Raw genomic sequence first — 23,982 nt, 5'->3', positions numbered from 1 at the left:
AGGTCCTGTTCTTCGTGATCATTTTTCAAACTTTAGTTAGTGTGTAATGTTGCTGTTAGAGCATAAATAATACCTGTATAATTATAAAGCTCAAAGTTCAATGCCAAGCGAGATATTTTATTTAACAGAAGTTCCCTTTCAAAGCCTACAGCGAACGGCCAGTTTGGACTACATCCCTGTACTTCCTGCTTTAATTACGTCAGTAGAACAGTTTGTCGACTAACCTCCGCCCACAAGAATATGCGAAAAAGGGGGCGTGGTCTTGTTGCTCCCTCGTGGAGAAGAGGAAGTGTTGCGTTCGGTTCGGTTCGGTTGCGTTTGTCGCCATCAGACGCTGTTATTTTCATCCCGGAGTCAAATCACCTTTGTTTTGCCTTCAGTGGCTGTAGTTTGAGCGCGTTCATCTCCCCGTTATGGTAAGAGGCGTGACCTTCCCAGGCAACGTGCCCTAAGCTGCTGTCGAATCACAACACGGGAACCGCTGGCACAATCAGAACTCGTTACGTATTTCTGAAGGAGGGACTTCATAGAACGAGGAAATTCTCAGGCCGTTTTGAGGACCGTGAAAACAGCGGTATACAGATAAGTAAATTGTGTGAAAAATACTGTGTTTTTTTACACATGAAACATGAACACATGTTATATTGCACACTGTAAACACAATCAAAGCTTCAAAAAAACACGAAAAACGGGACCTTTTATGGAATAGATACCAGTAGTATCTAAAAAATTAGCACTAGGCCAGTAGGCCACTAGTACGTTTTAAGGATTAAATGTTAAAAATGGCTTGCCATAGTAGGCGTCGGTATATTCGTTAATAGAAAAGGTACTATTTACAACTCATTTTTACTTCTAAGCAAACAACGAAAAAGAACTTCACCGTGAGTAGATTATATCGGTGCCTTGAATCGTGTGCACGAGCAATAAGTTGCTGGCTGCAGTTCACAAAACGGCCATCGGTGTCGCTAATAACAAGGATTTCTGAATTCTACATAATGGACCCTTTAAATATACCATACTGGGATCCTTTAGATTTATTAAATGTAGCATCTACATGAAGTCATTACTATGGAGTTCTGCTACACGCACTGGAAACAGAATACAAAATGAAAGACAAATGATTTTAGTACTGGCTTGTTTATTTCCTATGAAACAGCTGATATCAAGAGCATTTGACGGCTCATATCAATACAGAGCAGATTTTTTGAATCTCAACTACCAAAAATGGCTCGTCAGAAGTAAAAGTGTTTGAATCCCTGGTAACATCTATGTTTGTACCTGAATAATTGACATCTGCAACTGCTCCTCTACAACCTCCAACCTATAAAATATCCCAGCTTTTCTCTTGATAAATAGAGTAAGACAAGAAAGGGATTTTTATATATATATATATATATATATATGTGTGTGTGTGTGTGTGTTATATAGGCCTATTATACATTCATCAATTTGTAACCGTATAAATTGACTTTTACAGCAAAAAAACAATACAAGATTTTTAACAGCAGAAAAATATTTACTTGGGATCACACACTGATCGGTGCGGTCAGTTTTTAGCACATGGGTTATAATAAAGGCAACATAAATTTGCACACTTGAAAAATACAAAAAATTGACACATCATGACTGTTTGCATCAATAAAACTGAATAAATGAAGGCTTGAATTTCTTGCACACAAAGAAAGTCTTTCCTTTTACTCAAATCTCACATTTTCCTTTGCGCAACAAAACCCAAAACCCAAAACACACCACTGTTCAAATGTTTGGGGTCAGTAAGATTTTTTTTTAAGAAGAAAAGTTGATCAAAAGTGACTAACAACATTTTTTGAAATTCTAAAGACATTTTTTGACATATATATATATATAAATAAAAAAAAACGCTCTTTTGAACAGTCTATTCATCAAAGAATCCTGAAAAAAAAGAAAACAATTATCAACTGATAATAATCATAAATGTTTCATGAGTAGCAAATCATCATATTAGAATGATTTCTGAAGGATCATGTGACACTGAGGACTGGAGTAATGATGCTGAAAATTCAGCTTTGATCACAGGAATAAATTACATTTGAAACATTACAATAGAGGAATATTTTACAATATTACTTTCATTATTTAGTCATTACATTCCGACCCCAAACTTTTGAATGGTAGTGAAGGCTGGAATATCATAACTCGAAATACGCTAGTGTTGAAAAACTCGATTCTCAAACATCTTCCTTTAGGACAAGCAGTGGAACGGATATGATTCATTATAACAGAACACCATGGAATGCCAAAAAATCTGTATTACTTCTAGACTCATTAAGAAATAGGGTTTAATTTACCATCTACACAATGTTTCTATGTTTCAAAATATAATACAACATTGTGATTTTTAATAATGCTAAGGTTATTCTGATGGAATGGTCAGTTAGTGCCAGTTTGGGAAATGTTCGATATTTTTCGTTTATACTGTTAGCTACAACGCTACAGTCATGCAAGGCGTATAGTCACCTAAATGTTTCTGAGATGCAGAATCGAAAGGCAGCCGGATGCAGGCATGCAGTGAAAAACGGGTCGGGATCACGGAGAAATCAGCGCGGCGAGTTTTAATGTCACTCTCGAAATGATGTTTTTCAGCAAATAATCAGAAAGGGACCAAGTAATCTCTAAAACCTCTGCATTTAACACATCTTTTATGTAATCCAGCTTTCCACTTTCCCAAGTTTCCTGTGAATAAACTTACATTGGCACATATTGTGGCATAGAGCTTAACGATTAATCGTTATCGTGATTCAAACACCCACGTGATCTTACTCTTAAAGGACAACGATTCGCCAGTGTCTTTTAAACTTTTGGACAAAGATCGCAGCGAACATTCAGATCTGTGTTGGCGCTTTACAAACAGACTTTTCAACCAAGCAAACAGTATCATTATTTCAGTGTTAAAATAATTCAAATGATCACAGAAGTACTGGGATAAAAGTTCGGACATAAACTGATATCTATGGTATCGAAATAAAAATAAAGTAAATCCTTTTGAAAGTAACTTGATGCTTCAAATAAAGATTCAGTTACATCGTGTCTTTATGAGTGAGTCTTTATGAGTGAGTCATTGAATCATATGGAAGTTTGTTTTCGCCACAGAATAAAACATTTTAAAAGATATATTGTGACTCACAATTGTGAGTTTACATCTCGCAATTCTGACCTTTTTCTCAGAGATATAAACATGCAATTGTGATAAATTGTGTGATATAAAGTCAGAATTGTGTGATATAAAGTCAGAATTGTGTGATATAAAGTCAGAATTGTGTGATATAAGGTCAGAATTGTGTGATATAAAGTCAGAATTGTGTGATATAAAGTCAGAATTGCGAGATATAAACTCAGAATTGTGTGATATAAAGTCAGAATTGTGTGATATAAAGTCAGAATTGCGAGATATAAACTCAGAATTGTGTGATATAAAGTCAGAATTGCGAGATATAAAGTCAAAATTGCGAGATATAAAGTTAGAATTGCGAGATATAAAGTCAGAATTGCGAGATATAAAGTCAGAATTGCGTGATATAAAGTCAGAATTGTGCGCTACAAAGTCAGAATTGCGAGATATAAAGTCAGAATTGCGAAATATAAAGTCAGAATTGTGCGCTACAAAGTCAGAATTGCGAGATATAAAGTCAGAATTGCGAGATATAAAGTCAGAATTGCGTGATATAAAGTCAGAATTGTGCGCTACAAAGTCAGAATTGCGAGATATAAAGTCAGAATTGTGCGCTACAAAGTCAGAATTGCGAGATATAAAGTCAGAATTGTGCGCTACAAAGTCAGAATTGCGAGATATAAAGTCAGAATTGCGAAATATAAAGTCAGAATTGCGAAATATAAAGTCAGAATTGTGAGGTATAAAGTCAGAATTGTGCGACATAAAGTCAGAATTGCGAGATATAAAGTCAGAATTGTGTGATATTAAGTCAGAATTGTGATATAAAATCAGAATTGTGTGATATTAAGTATATAATTTGTTGTCTGCCAAATCATTTTGACTGAGGGCAAAGAGAAGTTTCATAACTTTTATTTTTTTATTTAAATATGCAGTAAAGATAATGTAGGTAGTGCGTTGCCTGGACCACATTTGTGTGGCTATTAATGTTTAATATATATTTTCAATGAAAATGAAAAGAGGCAGAGAGAGTGGTGTTTTATGACCTCTTTCTCCTGGAGCGCCTTGAAAGCGCATCTATTTAGCTTCAAACGCTCGATTTATACGCACGTGCGAATGGATTCAAAATGTTCAAGCGTCCAACTCAAGTGGCAACCTCCCGCAGTTTCACTTGAAGCCAATACGGAAGTGACTTAAACTGCTATTCATCGACTGGCTACTAGGGTGGGCTCCAGAAGGGAATCTCATTAACCTCCATGTTAAAATGCCCAACTTTACAGCAGAAAAAAACATGTTTAAAGCCTGGTACAAATTGTGGTTTTGGTCTATATATCAAATTTTGCCCTTCATGACAACTGTAAGGGGGTGAATTTTTTTATAACTCATTCGTTTACATTATATAAAGCTTTAAAGTCCTGCATAATTAAGGGCGTGGCCACTTTGAGTGACAGGTGGATAGCCATTTATCTGCTGTCTGTTAGTCATCGCATCACCTCAGCTCCACCCATGTCCCGCCTCTTTGCCCATTTTCTATTATCCGGGAGTGACGCGCTGACAAGATGGCAACGGCCAGCTCGTCGCTACTTTGTGCTTCAAAACGGCTCTTCAGAAACCTATGGGTGACGTCAAGTTCATATTTTTTTACAGTCTATGGTCCAACTAGACGCGGTAGACGTGATTTTGACGCTCTATTCGCATTTGGTATGAACGCAGCATAACTCACAATTCTGACTTTATATCACACGAATTCTCTTTTAAAATGTTTTATTCTGTGGCGGAAACAAGCTTTCACAGAACCATAAAAAAATTCAAATGAATCCTGCTGTGGCCTAAAAGGAATAGTTCACCTAAAGACTCTCCCTCAAAACTTTATGTTCAGATTTGATGACATAATGCTATGGTTTCTTGGTTATTCCAGTTGAAATATGTATAGAGAATGATATTGTGTCAATGAAGTAGTCATAAAATTACTTAAACCTAAAAAATTAAGTGTTTGTGCTGTTGTCTAAGTTTAGTCAACTTGTATTGACTTGTCAATATGTATTTAGTGATACATTGGATATTTGGGTTCTCAAGTTAAATCTGGGAAAATTATTCTAACGCTAAATTTTAAGTTGACTGCAACAAATATCAGATCCATATCTTTTCTCCATTTCAGGCTGACAGCTGTAGTCACCATTCAATGACATTTTATGGAGAAAGATCTGCGAAAACACGTTTGTTGGAAACACAAGATTGCGTGTTTGGAATGAGGGTGAGTAAATGGGTATTTTCTGTCGCTCTGAACATTTTGGCACATTAGGGCTTGACAATATGGGCTGAAATACTGCTATGATATGACAGGAATAGTAAGATCTTGGCACAACACCATTTAATTTAGTAGCACATATGCACACATTTACACCTTAAGAAAATAAGTGAACTCAAACAGAGCGTATAGAGGAAGTGACATCAGAGGGAACAGCTGAATAAGCAGAAGAGTAAGCACATCCCATCTGAGCAGAATGACACGTCTTGAACAGCGTTTTGTTTTCCTCAACAGTCCTCCACCTGGCTCAATCGCTGCATTCCAGGAGTAAAAGATCCATATGAGACGGCGACAAACAAATTAGTTGTCATAATAAAATCCTTGTGAGTTCTCGAGGAAGGTTAGATAGAAGGTCAAAACGCTCCTCTCTGGCTGTGAAGCTCCTCGTCTGGCCTAGATTCCTGGCTCTTGCTCACACCTGCAGATCCCAGGAAACCAGAACGAAACCATCCGTCAAAAATACGCATTCATCTCTCCCTGGCAACATGTTCTGACATCATTCAGTGGAGCGCGTCCAAAAATGACCAAAATGAGAATTTAAAAGCGTTTGCAAATTGTAGAAACAATTTACATTTTATTTTAAGTCCAATGAATAATTGTATCTTAAGAGACAGTGTCATATTAGTGGCTTATTTATTATCGGAAGACATGTAAAATACAGAGATATTATACAAATACATAGCCCTTTCACATATGATAAATGATTGAATTAATAAATTGAAAAAATATATATTTTATTTTATATATGATTCAAATATATATATTTAGCAGAAAAATTTACTTAATTTGAATTGAAATAAATATATTTTATATAATTATGTGTGTGTGGATATTTATATATATATATATATCCACACACACACACATAATTATATAAAATATATATTTATATATATTATATTATATATATATTTATATATTTGTGTGTGTGTATATGTATATTTATATATGTGTGTGTGTGTGTGTGTGTGTGTGTGTATAAATATACACACACACACACACACACACACACACACACACACATAAAAAAAATTTTTTTTTAATACATGATTCAAATATATATTTTGCAGAAAAATAAGTAAATTAAGCATATTTTAGGGCCATTTAATTGAGTAATTTTTTACAATTTTTATGACAATTTAGCCCATTGTCCACTCAAAATTGTAATTAAAGCATTATTTTTTTTATTTCAGAGTTCTATTCTCGTTTTCAATTTCATTAGATTCTCATTACTGTAATAAAGTAATTTTACTGCTTTTAAGTGAAAAGAAAAATACAATAATGTATTTCATAGCTGGCAAAACAAATACTAATATCATGATGTTTACATATTTTACAATTTAAATATGTATATAATTTTTTTTATTTTTTTTAATTATAGTTATTAGAAGATAATGTGCATAACTGTAATTGTTGCAGCTTAATTTTTAGACTAATATAATTTCTTATTTTGGAGTGAAATATGGACACATGTTCCTTTACTGGTTTTGTGAGATTCACCCATTTACTATTTGAATTGTAAATAGGTTAATGGTAATAAATGTAAATAAATAAATACTGTTAATAATATCAGCCTACTATATTAAAAGGGACATTGTACATAGCATTTTTGACCAAAGTTTATTTATGTATTGGCTCAAAAACATCTGAAATTAGTAAGCAGTTTGTTAGAGTAAAGGGAACTTCATAAGACGACTTACCTGGACATTTATATCCTGTCTGAGAGTTTAACGTGGAGGTGCCAACAGACAGCATTAATATAGAAGAGGGTTATTGCAAAACGGTGGCATTAAAAAATTAAGGGGGAAAAAAAAGACTGACTTAAACTCATATCAGTGATGCATTCAAATGTAACCGCTATCCGCATCATTTGGCATGCACTGATGTATCATACCAACCACCTGGTGGCGCTCTGTGATGCCTCGAGTGCTGATGGGATACATGTTTCAAACTTAACATATCATGCTTATCATCACTTGCATTTACCTCATGCAAAGTACACTAACAGTAGTTGTCAATTGCGTCAAAGAATGAATAGTGGAGCTGAAAGTCTAATGGAGACAAAAGGAAGGAGAAAATGAAGGGAAGGAGAGAAAAAGACAAAGAAAGAGAACACAGTCTTAGTTCAGTAGAAGAGAGGGATGTAGACAGAAGCCTTGTTTAACACACTACACGCAGCTTTATAGACATTCCCACTGGACTTGTTCTTGCATGTTTAGACGCCACGACATTCCAATGATTCAATTTACACCGCAAAATCAAAGCACAGAGTCAGACACGATGTTCTGGTTTGGACTGGTTTCATGCATGTGTGCTGGTGTGATCATGCCATCTACCTTGAGTAGTGTTTTTCTCGTTCAGGAGTTTCGTCTGACTGTTGGGCAGGATCTTAATTTCAGGGGGGTCGGGGCTCTGGGCGACCCGGGACGCCATCAAGGCGTTGAGGTACTGTAGACGGGTCACCTGTGGGACACGGGACAGTTTTAACTTGGAAGGTCACACAAGTACATTATCCACGTGCGACGAAAAAGTCAAACAATGTTTCAGAAAATTCTTCAGTAAGTTCCATAATGAAAAACCTCTGAGAGGGATCATAACATTACAAACGCTGTACAACACTGCACGTCAAATCTTTCATGAGGGAAATTAACTACAATTCCATTAATCAAATAAACAACAGTACAATATCAAACTAACTATATTCCATGGTTAGAGGTATAAAAATAATATTTCATGTTTATTGCAAAATATTAAAATATAGCAAATATAGAAATAATCTGAGATTGTAAGTGAGACTCCATTATGTAATTTAAATGCATACATCATCGCTTAACCACTTCAGAGCTAATATGTCTGTCTCGAAAAAAGTTTATCCATAAAACAAATCTATTCTAATTGCTATATTTTTTTAGTATTTTAAATAATTAAAAAAATCTATTCTAATAGATACATTTTTTTTAGTTTTTAAAATATAAATGTTAAAAATAACAACATCAATAATAATTAATGTATCAATGTTTGAGCATTTAAATATATTTTTAAATGTAAAATAACAATAAAAATAAATATTTTATATAATATAATTATATATTAATATTATTAAATAAAACATACATTTTAAATGTTAAAATATCAACAACAATAGCAATTAAATTAGAAATAAATACATTAGAAATGTAAAAGTATTTAAATATACATTAAAATATATAGAAATGTAAGTTTTATATATATATTATTAAATACATTTAAAATTTAATTTTAAATGATAAAACAACAGTAATTAAATTTGTGTGTGTGTGTGTGTGTGTGTGTGTGTGTGTGTGTGTGTGTGTGTGTGTGTGTGTGTGTGTGTGTGTGTGTGTGTGTGTGTATATATATATATATATATAAATTATTTAATATAATATATAATTTTATATAAATATATTAAATATATTTAACATTTAAATGTTAAAATAACAACAACAATAGTAATGAAATTACCAATGTTTGAGCATTTAAATATATTGTAAAATATTATTTAAATGTTAAAATAATAATAAATATTTAATAGAATATATCATTTAATATTAATATATTATTAAATATAATTTAAATGTTAAAATAACATCAACAACAGTAATTAAATTATGTTTGAGTAATGTGTATATATATATATATATATATATATATATATAATATATATATATATTTTGAAATGTTAAAAATAATAAATATTTAATATAATATAATTTTATATATCATGATAAAATAACAACAACAACAACAGTAATTTATATAGAACATATAGATAAAAAAATTATATATATATAAATAATGTGTGTGTGCGTGTGTTAAAATAATAATAATAATAAATATTTAATACAATATATAATTTTATGTGAATGATTATATTATTAAATATCAACAATAGTAATTAAATTACCAATATTTGAGTATTTAAATATATTTTTGAAATGTTTAAATGTTAAAATAATAAAATATTAAATGATAATATTAAATATATTTAACATTTAATTTGTAATTATTTGTAATTAAATTGCATTATGTTTAACTATATAAATACTGTTTGAGTATTTAAATATATTTTTAAATACAGTACAAGTAACATTTTAGATGTTAAAATAACAACAATATTGATTAAATTATCAATGTTTAAATATTTTTAAATAATTTTAAAGTTTAATATTTAAAAAAAAAAACATTTCTATATTGAGAAAAATTTGATTAAAATCATGCATTGAGGAATCATGCACAATTAGACTAGGAACATGTCAGTATTATGAAAGGAAATTGGGATTTATAATCAATGCTCTGTGATCAAATACGAATGCATGCATATTGAAAAAAAATGAGAACGAGCACAAAGAAAGTAAAAGGAGAGCTGTGTGTGTTGTTCTGCCTGCGCTCACCTTGATTAACTGCAGGTCTGTGAGGGCTCGTACTGTGTAGTCGGGACAGTAGCTGGACGGGCTGGTGGCTTCTCCCAGCTCAAAGGGGTCTCTGGGGGACTGATGCTGCGTGGACACCGGAGACTGGTGGACTGATCACACGGACAATCATTACAGTCAATATACCAGAACATTCATGGCAGTGCAATAACACTGTGGACCCAATCAGGCGTTACGCAATAAACCAGCAAGTGATAAATCTTATCACCTAATCAGATGTTTATCTGGGTTTTGTGACCTAACCAACTGCTACTGCAAAAACTGATCCACTGCAAGATATCTGTCAGATGTTTGTTTTGTTGATAGCCCCGCCCACAGTATAATCTCATTGGTTTAAAATTCCAGTCCACTGAACTGTATATTAATCAACTATGTTCTAATTGGATGAGAAGAGGACAGAAAAACTTTGAAAGTTTGTGGCGTGACTGGTTATTTGGAACATCAACATTTACACAATAGTCCCATATAACCGTTTTGCTTTCAAAACACAAAAGACTTGCAGAATCAGCTGGTTTTTGTTTTGTTGCCCTACAGCTTAAGGAATGTCTTTGACTATCATGAATTTTGAAGCCAACATTCAGTCAGCGTTCTTTGTTTTTGTTAAGCAGCATTATAAATGGATGACTAGAATGGTGGATTTAGATTTGATCTGGGATTATCATAAATCACGTACCTGAGGAGGGAGCTGTGAGCGCAGAGACGCCATAGTAGGTGAACGCGCCATTTTCAAACTTTAAACCCTCTTTCCCGATCTCCACCTCCACACGGCCCTACACACACACAAACATGCACACAAATATCTTGCTGGTTTATCTCACACATTTTTCAAAATATTACTTTCAATAAATATACATATGCCATATAATATTTTAGGTAACACTTTAGTTTAGGGTCCAATTCTCACTATTAACTAGTTAGCTTGCATATTACTATGATATTGGCTGTTTATTAGTACTAGTATTAGTAATTTTCTCTATATGAATATATTTTCAAATCTGTGATCAAAGCTGAATTGCCAGCATCATTACTCCAGTCTTCAGTGTCACATGATCCTTCAGAAATCATTCTAATATGTGACCCTGGACCACAAAACCTGTCATAAATCGCACAGGTATATTTGTGGCAATAGCCAACAATACATTGTATGGGTCAAAATTATCTATTTTTCTTTAATGCCAAAAATCATTAGGATATTAAGTAAAGATCATGTTCCATTAAGATATTTTGTAAATCGATTATTAGTAGTAATATGCATTGCTAAGGACTTAATTTGGACAACTTTAAAGGTGATTTTCTTAATATTTAGATTTTTTTTTGCACCCTCAGATTCCAGATTTTCAAATAGTTGTATCTCAACCAAATATTGTCCAATCAAAACAAACCATACATCAATGGAAAGCTTATTTATTCAACTTTCAGATGATGAAACACTTAAGCACATATTAATGCCTTATTCTACATGACCATATTCTACATCCCCAATACCGAAACTTACTTTACTAACTATTAATAAGCAGTAATTAAGAGATAATTGAGGCAAAAGTTAATAGTTGGTAAGTGTGACCATATTTTGCTATAATTATGATATATGATTTACATGGCCTATTACTATTTTGGGCTGAAATATGCCCAGACAAATTCTCCCTTGTACAAATGGACAGGGCAATAATCAATTATAATCAATTTAACTCTTCTAGCTTACAGAAAAAAGTTATCAAAACACATTCTGACAGATTATTAATAACAAATAATTAATTTATCAATGTTTAAATATTAATTTATTTATTTATATGTAAAATGTTTTAAATATAATTTAAATAGTTAAAATAATAACAATAATAGTTGATTCATTATTATTACATATGAATTATTATTATTAAGGCCCATTCACACCAAGAACAATAACTATAAAGATGTATACAAACTATATTAGCGTCCACTAGTGATCCGCGGGTCGTCGCGGGTTGGGTTGGGGCGGGGAAAGAAATTGTCACTTTATTTGCGGGGCGGGTCATTAAAAAAAAAATCCATGTATGTTGCATGCAATTCCCTTAAATATTTGGGAATAGGGGAGAGCGGGGCACAACCTAACGCTTTTTGACTGTGTCAGTTTGTGTAAATCCAGTTGGGGTTGAGAGTATTTATTTGATCCCACATTATAAAATATGCATGTAACATGTTAGGGGGCACATTGTAACATGAGCAAATGACAGCTTAAAATATTACCTGACATAATCAAAAAAATATCCAAGACAAAATAAAATATTTTGTCAATAAAATACAATTATTAAACTTTTTAAAATAAAATAATGGCATTTTTTTAATAATTAAAAATATACTCATTTTTGAGTTTGACAACAAACACATTACTAAATACAGCTAAACAGCATATTTAAAAACATAATAATAACGAATAATTTCTGAACATTAACTTTTTCCATGGTTTCTCAAAAAAATTAATTAAAGTATAGAAATATAATGGCATATTTCTAATAGGGGCTCATTGTAACGCAGTGTTACAACGCACCCCACCTGCACAACTGGGATTTAAACCCGGCTCGTGTCTTCTGCTGGTTAGATCAGCATTAAAGATCCATCTCAACTGTTAAATAACAGATATAAGATTATAATAATATCAGATATATCTTATTTTAAATAAACACAAAAAATAGAGATGAAAAATGAACTTAGGTAAGAAATAAACTTTCGCTATGGTTAAATAAACATTCAGTAATATTTTCCAAAGATTTTTTAATTTTGGCGCAGTTTTTTCTCAAAATAATGTTGATATGGCAACTAGTAAATACATTGAGTTTTGTTATTCTGGCACGTGTGGAAAGTGTTAAACCATGCGTGTTATATCTAACCCCGCGTTAGGTTGTGCCCCGCGCTCCCCTATCTATTTTCATATTTTATTAGGTTATTTGATAAGGTTACAGCAACGTAAATTGTGTGATGTCCCCATCACGGTAAAGCGGTAAAAATGATTAAGAGATAAAAGTGAAGATGGAAGACGTGGTGCGGGAGAATCCTGGCCACAAGCGCATCAAGCGAACGCTCCTTCAGCTCTGCTGGCCGGGTGCTGGAGTTCAGCCGAAATTGTTTAAACCCCGGTACAGTGGATGCCATTCTTTTTTTGCACAGCGAATGTAAAAACGCTAGACATTTCAAAACGAACAAAAACGAACATTTCCGTGTGTTAAATAAAACAAAAGTTCAGTGGTTATGTAACGTAGCCTGTAAACTGCCTATACAAATCTGAAAAAAAAAAAAAAGTTTAGCCTATTAGATGAATACAAACGCTGCTTTGTTGAAAATGAAATTTTGAACATTTTTATCATTATCTTGTTATTAATAAGACTTGATTTATGGTTCATATTCATAATAATCGTATGTTGTTGCCAGTTTACAGGGCGATGTTTCCAAGCACTTTCAGGCTGAAATAAAGGCAGTTTTCATTTACATTACAACGCCTAGTATGTCTATTTAATGGTCCCGGAAGCGGGGCGGGTTGTAAAAATAGATACAGTGGTGTGTGCGGAAAATAGCTCGCGGGCTTGGGCGAGCCAAATCATTTCATAAAAAAGCGACCCGCGCATCACTAGCGTCCACCCCAGCGGACAACAACTCGCTGCTGTTTTGATGCCTGTCACTTTAAATGTTCAAGCTCTTTAAAGCAGGATGGATTATGATTGGCTGTCAGGGTTTTTATCGTTCATAAGCTGGATAAAACAGTTCTGAAAATGATTCCAGCGATATCGTTTCTACGTATCGATATTACATAATCACGTTGGAAAGGTCACGCTAGACGTAGGCAGAAGTTACGCCCCCGTGTTTACAAATAGCTCGTTCGAAGCTTTAGCAAAAAAAGCAACGATGTTGGATGATTTTGAAGTTGGAGATGGAGTTTTTTTTTGTAAAGGGCGTTTGTATTAGTGTTCACACATTCGCTTGGGGGCGTAACTTCCGCCTATGTCTAGTGTGACTTTTCCGACGTGCTCGTGCAATCCGTGGCATGTCGTAGAGCAGCGCAAAATGAGCAATTTAGGTTAAAAAGTATATAAGGGTGCGTTCACACTTGTCATGTTTGGTTCGATTAAAACGAACCCTGGTTTGATTGCTCGGCTAGTGCGGTTCATTTGAACATTTGTGAAAGACATCCGAACCCTGGTGCGCACCAAACAAGTGGGCCGAGACCGCTAAAAAGATGGGTCTCAGCTTTCAAACTAACTCTGGTGCGGTTCCATTGATATATGAACACAACACGGACCAAAAAATGCCAGTGTGAACGCCAAGCGGACCAGGACTAAATGTTTTGTTTTTGTTTTTTGGTCCGGACCAAACGAACCGAACTACAAGTGTGAAAACAAATTTTTTTCTTGAAAATGGCCGGTGGTTTGGCTAGATAAGACCCTATTCCTCGTCTGGGATCGTGCAGAGCCTCTGAAGCCCTTCCTTTGAAACTGCATTGATTTAGACCTTCAACATTTTGGTTGCCATTGAAGTCTATGATGTGAAAGACATGAACATCTTGGATGAGATGGGGGTGAGTAAAATATCAGGAAATTTTCATTTTGAAAGTGAACTAATCCTTTAACACATTCTAACAGGTTAATACTAATATATAATTCATTTATAAATCTATTTATTTGTAAAATATTTTAAATATAACCATCTTTTTTTTATAATAATTATAACAACAACAACAACAGTAATTATTATCAATGTCAAATGATCAACTATTGAAAAATATTTTAAATATGACTAATACTAATAGTAATATCATATTTAGATTGCATTTATCAACATTGTTTATAAAGTGTCCATAAAACACGGCCATGCGTACAGATGAAGTTTGTACTGTGGTGTGGGCTCTCGTACCTGCAGCAGCAGAATGAAGTAATCCACAGGGTGGTTCCGCGTGTACAGGTAGTGATCAGGACTGAGCCGGTTCCCAGGGTCAAACTTCACTTCTTGGTTGACGCTCGGATGCCGCAGCAGATGAAATAAGACTCTCTCTGACACGCGCTGCGGGCTGAAATGTTCCACCTCTGAAACAGACAGAGAGGTGCGGTGCTTAATGGCGTATGAAATCACCTCCATTAACCAGCACATAAGCACAAATCGTCCCGCCATTGATCCGGGAGACTGGGAACGTCCTTTAAAAGTTGAGCACTTTCTTCTCGTCAGGCTAACAAAATATACAGTTGGGGGTCGGTAAGACTTTTTTGTTTTTCAGGCTGCATTTATTTGATCAAATACAGTATGAATGAATGAGGCATTTATATAGCGCTTTCATATTTACTACTGTACACCCAAAGTGCTTTACAACCATGTCAGGGGTCTGGACGGCAGACACAGTACAACGGAGCCAGTGCACTCACCAAACACCAGCGATAAGTGGAGAGGAGAGAAGGTGATCGAGCCAATTCAATGGATGGGGATTATTAGGAGGCCATGATTGGCAAGGGCCAATGGAGGGAATTTTGGCCAGGACACCAGGGTTATACCCAAGCGGCCACCTCCCGCAGTTTCTCTTGAAGCCAATACGGAAGTGACTTAAACTGCAATTCATCGACTGGCCACTAGGGACAGGCTCCAGAAGGGAGCAGAATCTCATTGAGCCCCATGTTAAAATGGCCAACTTTGTACCAGCTTGGTACAAATAGTGGTTTTGGTCTATACGGCTAATTTTGCCCTTCATGACAACTGTGAGGGGGGTGAATTTTTTTTATAACTCATTCGTTTACATTGTTTAAAGCTTTTAAGTCCTGCATAATTAAGGGTGTGGCCACTTTGAGTAACAGGTGGATAGCCATTTATCTGCTGTCTGTTAGACATCGCGTCACCTCAGCTCCACCCACGTCCCACCTCTTTGCTCATTTTCTATTATCCTAGAGTGACGCGCGCTGACAAGATGGCAACGGCCAGCTCGACCCTACTTTGCGCTTCAAAACGTCTCTTCAGAATCCTATGGGTGACGTCACGGACACTACGTCAATATTTTTTTTACAGTCTATGGTTATACCCCTACTCTTTACGAGAAGTGCCATGGGATTTTTAATGACCGCAGGACCTCGGTTTAACGTCTCATCCGAAGGATGGTGCTTGTTATACAGGGCTCCAGACTAACTTTTTTCACTTGGAGCACAGTGGCCCCCTACTGAAAATTTTAGGGGCACAACCAGAAATTTTAGGGGCGCACACCGTAAATCAACATGCTAACCAAATCTACTAATGTCCACTGTATTACTAATAGGGATCGGTATCATTAAGGTTTAAATGGTATTACTACTCTTACCGATACTGCTTATCGATCCGGTACTTTAACAGTATTCTTATCGGTTCTTTTTATTATACTTTAAATATCTTTTTTTTTTTTATAAAAAAAAAAAAACACAATTAAGAACATAATTAACATGGCTTTACAATCTGAAAAGTAAAATATCTATAGCAAAAGAAACCGCAAAGTTTGAACAAAAATATAAAACATCTATTTGTAAATGGACCAGTGTGCAGGCATTCGGAAGGTCTGCTAACATTAATATTACAGTAAAGAACAAACCTATAAAGAAATCTAATAAAGTAATGAAATGTAAAATAACACTGCATAGTTTTCACTGTATAAATTGATAGATTAATGCTTATAAAAGCTTATAAAAGTTATTAATTCAAGAGATGTGAATATTTTCTATTTGCCTTTTGTTCGATTCGAATGAATGGCTCAATCGTCAGCAGGTTTATTAGACGCTGCCCCTTTAAGACCGATCAATGTAGAACTAATAATATCATATTCTCCTATTTCTTCAAACTATTTACGCCCATTTAAGATATAAACTGTTAAAATAACTACTCTCCAATCCGGTCATTTTGACACCGGCTATTTGTTGTTTATTTGATGGTTTAGACGCGCACACGAAGCCTAAAATATTAAGTGCAAGTCGGTCCATTTCGCAGCACACACATATAAGCCGCCTTGAAGTTGGAAACAGCGTCTCTTGCGCGGATTTTTGTGCATTTAATAGCCCTTTATTATCAAACACATCCCGCAGTTTAGCAACAGTAGAGACTGCAGTTTACAACAATCACTGATTCTGAGTTAAGTTTAGGTTTAGGGAGAAATGACAGCGGAGCTGCGAAGGGAAGGATGAGCTCGACGAACACACGGCTATAGGAATAGTTTTACCTCATACCGTCTTTTTATAATTCTTAGAAGCCAAAATCGAAAATAAAATTAGATTAATATCACAGCACATCCCTAAAGTTTAAGCAGACTAAACTTTTGTGTAGTTCTCTTGGCCATCGTCACTCATTAAGCTGACAGTGACTGTGGTGTTGTGTTCACTGTAGCTCCACGTGAGAGAGCTCTCTCTCTCTCTCTCTCTCTCTCTCTCTCTCTCTCTCTCTTCTGGATTGCGAATGGCAAAAATGCATCACGGACAAATGGTTTAATATTATCTCATATAGAAACGGCTGGCAAAGATATAATTTGCCAGACATAACGTCTATCAATTATAATTAGTAAGTGTATTTTCTTAATTTCTCCAGTACCGACAGCAGGCAAATTTACTGGTCGCACATGTGCGACTGGATGTAAAATTCAGTCGCACACTCTCAAATTTTAGTCGCAAAATGCGACCATTTAGTCGCACTCTGGAGCCCTGTTATAGTATAGTGTCCCCATCACTATACTGGGGCATTAGAACCCACATAGACCACAGGGTGAGCTGGCCTAATTTTCGCCATCAGACGGTTTGCAAGCATCCGCAAACCTTGTCCGCGTGCAGCCCAATTTTTGAGACCGCGCGGCCGGTGCACGTACAACAGCGAATGCGGCAGAAAGTCAGAAGAGTCGCAACAATTGTACTGCGCATGTGTCGAACTCGGCCATCAGCGCTCATCGGTGGCTGAGTATACTTTGAAAGCAGTGCGGACACGACTGTGTGCGAGATGCGTCCGGACGCAGAAATTAAAGTATACCCGGGGCTTAACACCTCTTCTAGCAGCAACCTGGTTTTCCCAGGAGGTCTCCCATCCAGGCTCAACCCTGCTTAGCTTCAGTGGGCAACAAGTCTTGGGCTACAGGGTGATATGGCAGCTGGCTATACATTAAAAACAGTCATATTATTACAATTTAATAATATGCATCACACGCATGCATCCTGGGGCTCACGCTAACAGAACCAGAACCCGGAAGCGCTGTACTGTATTTACTACGTTAACAGTGTAGGAGACTGACACAAAAGAGAAGAAATTGTTGAATAAAGTCGTTATTTTTGTTTGTTTTCTCGTCGCTTCATAACATTAAAGGGATAGTTCACCCAAAAATGAAAATTCTGTCAACATTTACTCACCCTCAAGTTGTTACAAACCTGTATGAGTTCAGCAGAACAAAATAAACTCATACAGGTTTGGAACAACTTGAGGGTGAGTAAATGATGACAGCATTTTTATTTTTGGGTGAACTATCCCTTTAAGGTTGAACCACTCTAGTCACATGGACATGGATTTCATCCGAACTAACCCTTTAACTGGTTTCTATTTTGAATATACAGCTCTGAAAAAGTAATTTTTTCCAGAACTGTATTTTACAATGTAATATTTTAAAATGTCATTTTAATTTTTTCAAGATTTTCTTTAACATTATATAAATGTCTTTACAGTCACTTTTGATCAATTAAATGCGTCCTTGCAGAATAAAAATAAAAAAATTAAATAAATCGTATTGGCCTCAAACTTTTGAACGGTATTGTATATTGTATATAAACATAACAGTAGATGCAGAGAGTGCTCCATCTAACCGTACATCAGTAGAATTACATACATATGACAAGTTGCTTTGAAGGGATAGTTCACCCAAAAATGAAAATTCTGTCATGATTTACTCAATGGGGCCCAAACTGTTTGGTTACCCATATTATTCAAAATATCTTCTTTAGTGTTCAGCAGAACAAAGAAACTCATACAGGTGTGGAACAACTTGAGGGTGAGTAAATGATGACACAATTTTCATTTTTGGGTGAACTATCCCTTTAATTAACAATAATGAGATTTTTAAAGATTATTATTATTAAAGCCATTTTTAGCATAGGTGCCTTTTATCTTTTATATGGTTAAAAAGTTTTAGCATCCAAAAGCACTGAAGGGTTCCCTTCTGACAAATGCATTTCCATAATTTTTGTTGTACGTGAATACTGGATTAGGATTGTAAAAATCCTTTTACAGATTTCTCAAAGAGCTATTTCTAGCGAGAGAAACTAGAAAATAAATACACTGACTATTCTGAAATTCCCTGCTTTTTCCAAGGCCATGGGAACCCTGACACCTCAACGATAATAAAAATCCCTGTAACACAAATTGAAGCAGGCAGACCTCGGGACAGGAAGCGGTGGGTTGCCAGCAACAGTTGAGGAGAGGTGCGGATCTTCGGTTCGCCCTCTGGAGGTTTAAAGATGGAGAACTCGTCATGAACGCTGCGCGGCTCCAGGGGAATCTCCAACGGGGCCATTGGACGCTTCACCTTCATGTCCACTGTGGGATAAGACGAAACGCATTCTAATTCAGTTCAAATGATTCAACAGGGATCCTGAACTCAGAAACACAGCACGCAGCTACTCACTGTAACCATCAGACTCGTCCAGGATCTCAGATTTGATGATCTCCTCAATAACGTCCTCCAGCGTGACCAGCCCCAGAACCTCGTAGAATGGATCTCCTTCGCCCTCATTATTCACCTTCTGAACGATGGCCAGGTGCGAGTTTCCTGTGAGGACAGAGAGAGAACATCTGCTTTAGAGGAAGAAGCTCTGTGATGACCTTCACTAGTTCACACTTACATATAATCAGATAGGGTATGGAATATACATATTTGGCATGACTCCGAGATCGGGATTTGGCCCAAACCCAGAGAACTCCCTCCATCCTTGGCTGGGATAGGAATAATCGAGAGTGAGGAGGTGGGATGCTGGAAAACTATATTAATATTATTATTACTAGAAAGAAAATTCAGTGAGCAAAATCAAGTATTAATGAAAGATGTGTAATAAACACTGATATATAAACACTGTTTTAGATGTATTATAACATAAAAATATGGAGGAAAAAAAATGGGAAAAGAATAATCCAATATTTAATAAAATGTTTAGTGAAAATAAAAGCCTGAATATTTATTTGCATTCAATATAGGCCTAATCAGACCAACAGAAATTATTGCAGATAAATGGCAAAATAATTAATGAATAAAATCTACACACCAGAAGGTATCTGATTATGATTATTATGTAATCAAAACACTACCCATTCTGACAGATTAATAACAATAATAAAAGTATAAACATTTAAATACATTTTAAATATTTTAATAGTTAAAGGGATAGTTCACCCAAAAATGAAAACTAGCCCATAATTTACTCACCCTCAAGTCATCCTAAGTGTATTACATTCTTCTTTCAGTTATATTAAATCCTGGCTAATCCAAGCTTTATAATGGCAGCAATTGTTGCTCTCTTTTTGAAGTCCATAAAAGTGCATCTATCCATCATATAACTGCTCCACACGGCTCCGGGAGGTTAATAAAGGCCTTCTGAAGCAAAGTGGTGCATTTATGCAAGAAAAATATCCATATTTAAAACTTTATAAAGTCAAGTTTCGGCCGATTGCATTCCGTATGCCTTTCCGTATTCAACTCTTCAAAAAGAGAGCAACAATTGCTGCCATTATAATGCTTGGATGAGCCAGGACTTTTTTTAAAACAACTCCGATTTTATTAGTCTGAAAGACTCATATACACCTAGGATGACTTGAGGGTGAGTAAATCATGGGCTAATTTTCATTTTTGGGTGAACTTACACTTTAATATTTGAATAGTAATAATAATGAATTAAAAAATTAATAATTAAAAAAAAAAGTTTAAAAAAAAAGCCCAATCAATTATATGCATTTAATATCAGCCTAATCAGGCCAACAAAATAATTGCAGATAATTGCTAAAATATTGGTTGTCTGATTATGATAATCAAGTTATTAAAACACTACTAACCCATTCTGACAGATTAATAACAATAATAATACATGTTTAAATATATTTATTATTTAATATATTATTATTACACACTGCCCGGCACTGTTTGGATTTAAACAGGCAAATGCTTAAGAGTCTATGATTGGATCATTATTGCAGTGATTATTATGTTTCTAGCATGTCATATGTTTGGCAACAATTCTTCTAACCCTAACTGATGGAGTGTGTAGTTTTTCCTTTAAACAACCATGTAGGAAAACACATCATGGCCATATTCCAGGATGACAATGTCTAGATTCATCAGCTCAAACTGTGAAAGAATGGTTGTGAGGGAGCATGAAGGATCATTTTCACACATGAATCGACTCCTCTGAGTCCAGATCTTAAACTCATTGAAAGTCTTTGGGATGTGCTGGAGGAGACTTTACACAGTGCTTGACACTTGCATTGGCAATACAAAATCTTGACCAAAAATTGATGCACCTCTTTTCCATCAAGAGGTGCAACACTTTTTGCTCAAGATCTTGTATTGGCCCAGATGAATCTTGACATTGTCATGCTGGAATATGGCCATGATGTGTCTTCCTACATGGTTGTTTAAGAAAAGAAAAGCTACACACTCCATCAGTTAGTGTTAGAAGAACTGTTGCCAAACATATGACATGCTAGAAACATAATAATCACTGCAATAATGATCCAATCATAGAAGCATTTGCCTATTTAAATCCATTTTTTTTCGTTGGGGTTGGCAGTGTATTATAAGTATTAATACTTGAATTAATAATTCCAAATGCATTCAATATGGGCCTAAACAGACCAGTAGCAGTAACTGCAGATAACTGGCCAAATAACGGGGTCCTACACCGATGCATGTGGTTTGAAGGCATCTGCTTAGGATTTGACATGCCTTTTTTGAATTCTTCCAGCATTGCATCCAGCTTGGTGTCATTAAAAACAAAATGCAGAGGATGGTTGTAGAACTTGGTGATGGTGGTCATGGGAGTGCGGTCCTCTGGGTCAACCAACGCCAAGTCTTTCACGTACAGGATCTCGACGATGTTGGACTTCTCCTCTTCGTACACAGGGACGCGAGTGTAGCCGCTCTGCATGATCTCGGACATGGTGTTGAAGTCCAGCACGGCCGTGGATGGCAGCATGAAGCAATCTTTCAGCGGGGTCAAGATATCCTCCACTGTTTTGGTCCTGAGAGCGCCCTTACTGAACTCAACCTTGACAAACTCATTATATGGATCGTTCACACTAGTCCGAATCATTTCCATGGTTTTCTCACGGATGCCGCAGGTGCTCACGTCCCGGTGGAGGATCAGGTCCAGCAGGAGTCCGAGAGGACAGGAAAGTGGACATGTCAGAATGAGACAGATCTGGGCCAGCCATATCAAACCCTGTGCCATCTGAAACCCATAACCCGAACATACAATGTGAGGAACCAACTCAGCCAGGAGGAATATGAGGAAGCCACTAGTGAACACAGCGGGGAGGATGGACCCATAGAGGCGGTACAGCAGAACACCGAGCACAGAGTGACCCAATGCACAAATGAACAGGAGCGAGCACACCAAAACGTTCCCTCTCCTCCGGATGGGCTTGAGGCGCTTGGCCGCCCGCTTCTCATCCTCTGAACCACAGCTGTGCAGAACATACAGCTCCAGTGGGTCCAGCCACAGCAAACTCAGATTCAAGCATCTGACCACACTGCAAATCAAAACCAGAAGCACGAGCACCAAAACCAACCCCCATAACGGAATGTAATCAGATGGTACACCCGGGTCCTTAATAAGAAACCTGTCCGACCCGAGTGACCCCCACGTCTGGCCCTTTAAGACGCACATGTGATGGAAAACAGGCTCTGCATCTTTATTCTCCGTTTCGGATGCTGCGGGCTCGGTCTGGACCTCCAGAAGCCTGCTGTTTTCCTCATCCAAGCCGTGCGGTCCGAGCACCTTGAACGCAGCGGACCTGCGGAGCTCCTCCAGCTCGCACGGGTCACCCGAGCCGCCTCCAGCCGCGGCGAACGCGACCCACGGCCAGGTCTCATTGGACAGGTAGGACCCAAACAATCTGAGCTTGAAAGTGGTCCCGTGGGGAGCTACGACGACCCGTTCGCGCCGGTACACCCGCTCGCTGGCGTCCTCCAGGCGCAGCCCGAAAACCTGCACTTCTTGAAGGCTGCAGGTTCCGAACCCGCACAGGAACGTTATGATCAACGAGAGACGCAGCTCCGCCAAGCTGACCACCATATTGGAACAGCACAGCCTGGCTTTATGAATCATGTGACGCTGCTGATGTTGTTGCTGCTACCCTCCTACTTTTTCACTTGTTTTCATATAAAACGGTGACGGAAACTGGCTCTGTCCGGCCGCCATGTTGGCTCGATGATTCTTAAGAAACCGTCACGGACGTGCCCCCAAACTCTAGAGCCACAATGAACACAGTTTCTTTTTTCACACGAACGCTACGTCGTGTCAATGTTGGACCAATGACAGAACGACAAGTTCTCGCTTGACCAATCGGAGAACGGGCTGGCTTGGTAAGCCACGCCTATAACGGCACAGAGAAGCGTCAGCCTGTGTGTGAGATTAGCATCTTCTCAAGGCTCTTCGAAAAAAATAGACGCCTTTATCTGTTGTGTTGTCGAAAACGGAGCAGTTTTATTAAACCATTCGCAGATTTTAAACGATTCTAGCGGCTGGAGTAATAAAGAAAGAGTTTAAAAGTTAAAAACTGACCGTTATGTATTACATCTTACAAAAGTTGTCGTCACTGGTATACATTCACTACACAGACTGAGCAAAAGAGGTGTTTATTAGAGAAATATCTCATTTACATCATCAGAATTCAAACAGAAATACAAAATACTATATACACATTGCTTTAAATACGATTGTGTTCTTGGGAGGTACAGTACATTTGCGTTTTTGCATTTCCCTTTAAAGAGGAGCAACTTGAGAAAAGGAAAAAGCGAGAAAAAAAATTACAGTTTGTTTTAATGAATCCTTTTTCACTATTTCACTCGTGTAATGGAAGACAAGAGAGTG

The 23,982-nt window shown here is 36.4% G+C and overlaps 1 protein-coding gene and 1 long non-coding RNA gene across 4 annotated transcripts; one reads left to right on the top strand and one right to left on the bottom strand.

The window, feature by feature from the left end:
• The first annotated feature begins 1,126 nt into the window (after positions 1-1,126).
• Positions 1,127-4,000, top strand: LOC307119052. The gene is made up of 3 exons (XR_013815609.1): positions 1,127-3,297; positions 3,427-3,904; positions 3,943-4,000. It is a non-coding gene; the product is annotated as an uncharacterized lncRNA (long non-coding RNA).
• A 1,502-nt stretch (positions 4,001-5,502) lies between these two features.
• On the bottom strand, positions 5,503-23,411 carry cnnm3 (cyclin and CBS domain divalent metal cation transport mediator 3). 3 transcript variants are annotated; one of them, XM_079805007.1, is made up of 10 exons: positions 21,834-23,406; positions 19,527-19,670; positions 19,280-19,438; positions 14,789-14,958; positions 10,581-10,677; positions 9,869-9,999; positions 7,793-7,919; positions 7,443-7,507; positions 7,157-7,175; positions 5,503-5,874 (listed from the first exon to the last, which is right to left on the bottom strand). In XM_079805007.1, exons 1-8 carry the CDS (start codon positions 23,215-23,217, stop codon positions 7,458-7,460), a joined length of 2,262 nt encoding a protein of 753 aa, XP_079661133.1. In that variant the 5' UTR covers positions 23,218-23,406; the 3' UTR covers positions 5,503-5,874; positions 7,157-7,175; positions 7,443-7,457. The 3 variants fall into 3 exon arrangements, with proteins under 3 accessions (XP_079661133.1, XP_079661132.1, XP_079661131.1); XM_079805006.1 differs by lacking the exon at positions 7,157-7,175 and having other exon boundaries at positions 21,834-23,408; XM_079805005.1 differs by lacking the exons at positions 7,157-7,175; positions 7,443-7,507 and having other exon boundaries at positions 21,834-23,411.
• Between the last annotated feature and the right edge of the window lie 571 nt (positions 23,412-23,982).

Source organism: Gobio gobio (assembly GCF_949357685.1).
Source record: "Gobio gobio genome assembly, chromosome: 22".
Classification (NCBI taxonomy): Eukaryota; Metazoa; Chordata; class Actinopteri; order Cypriniformes; family Gobionidae; genus Gobio; species Gobio gobio.
This window is presented reverse-complemented; position numbering and strand designations above follow the sequence as displayed.

Coding starts and splice junctions, on each gene's coding strand:
- cnnm3 (XM_079805005.1), bottom strand. CDS start 23,217: ATGATTCATAAAGCCAGGCTGTGCTGTTCCAATATGGTGGTCAGCTTG. Junction 14,959..19,279: donor CCACCGCTTCCTGTCCCGAG/GTCTGCCTGCTT, acceptor TGTCTGTTTCAG/AGGTGGAACATTTCAGCCCG. Junction 10,678..14,788: donor ACTTCATTCTGCTGCTGCAG/GTACGAGAGCCC, acceptor GTGTGTGTGTAG/GGCCGTGTGGAGGTGGAGAT.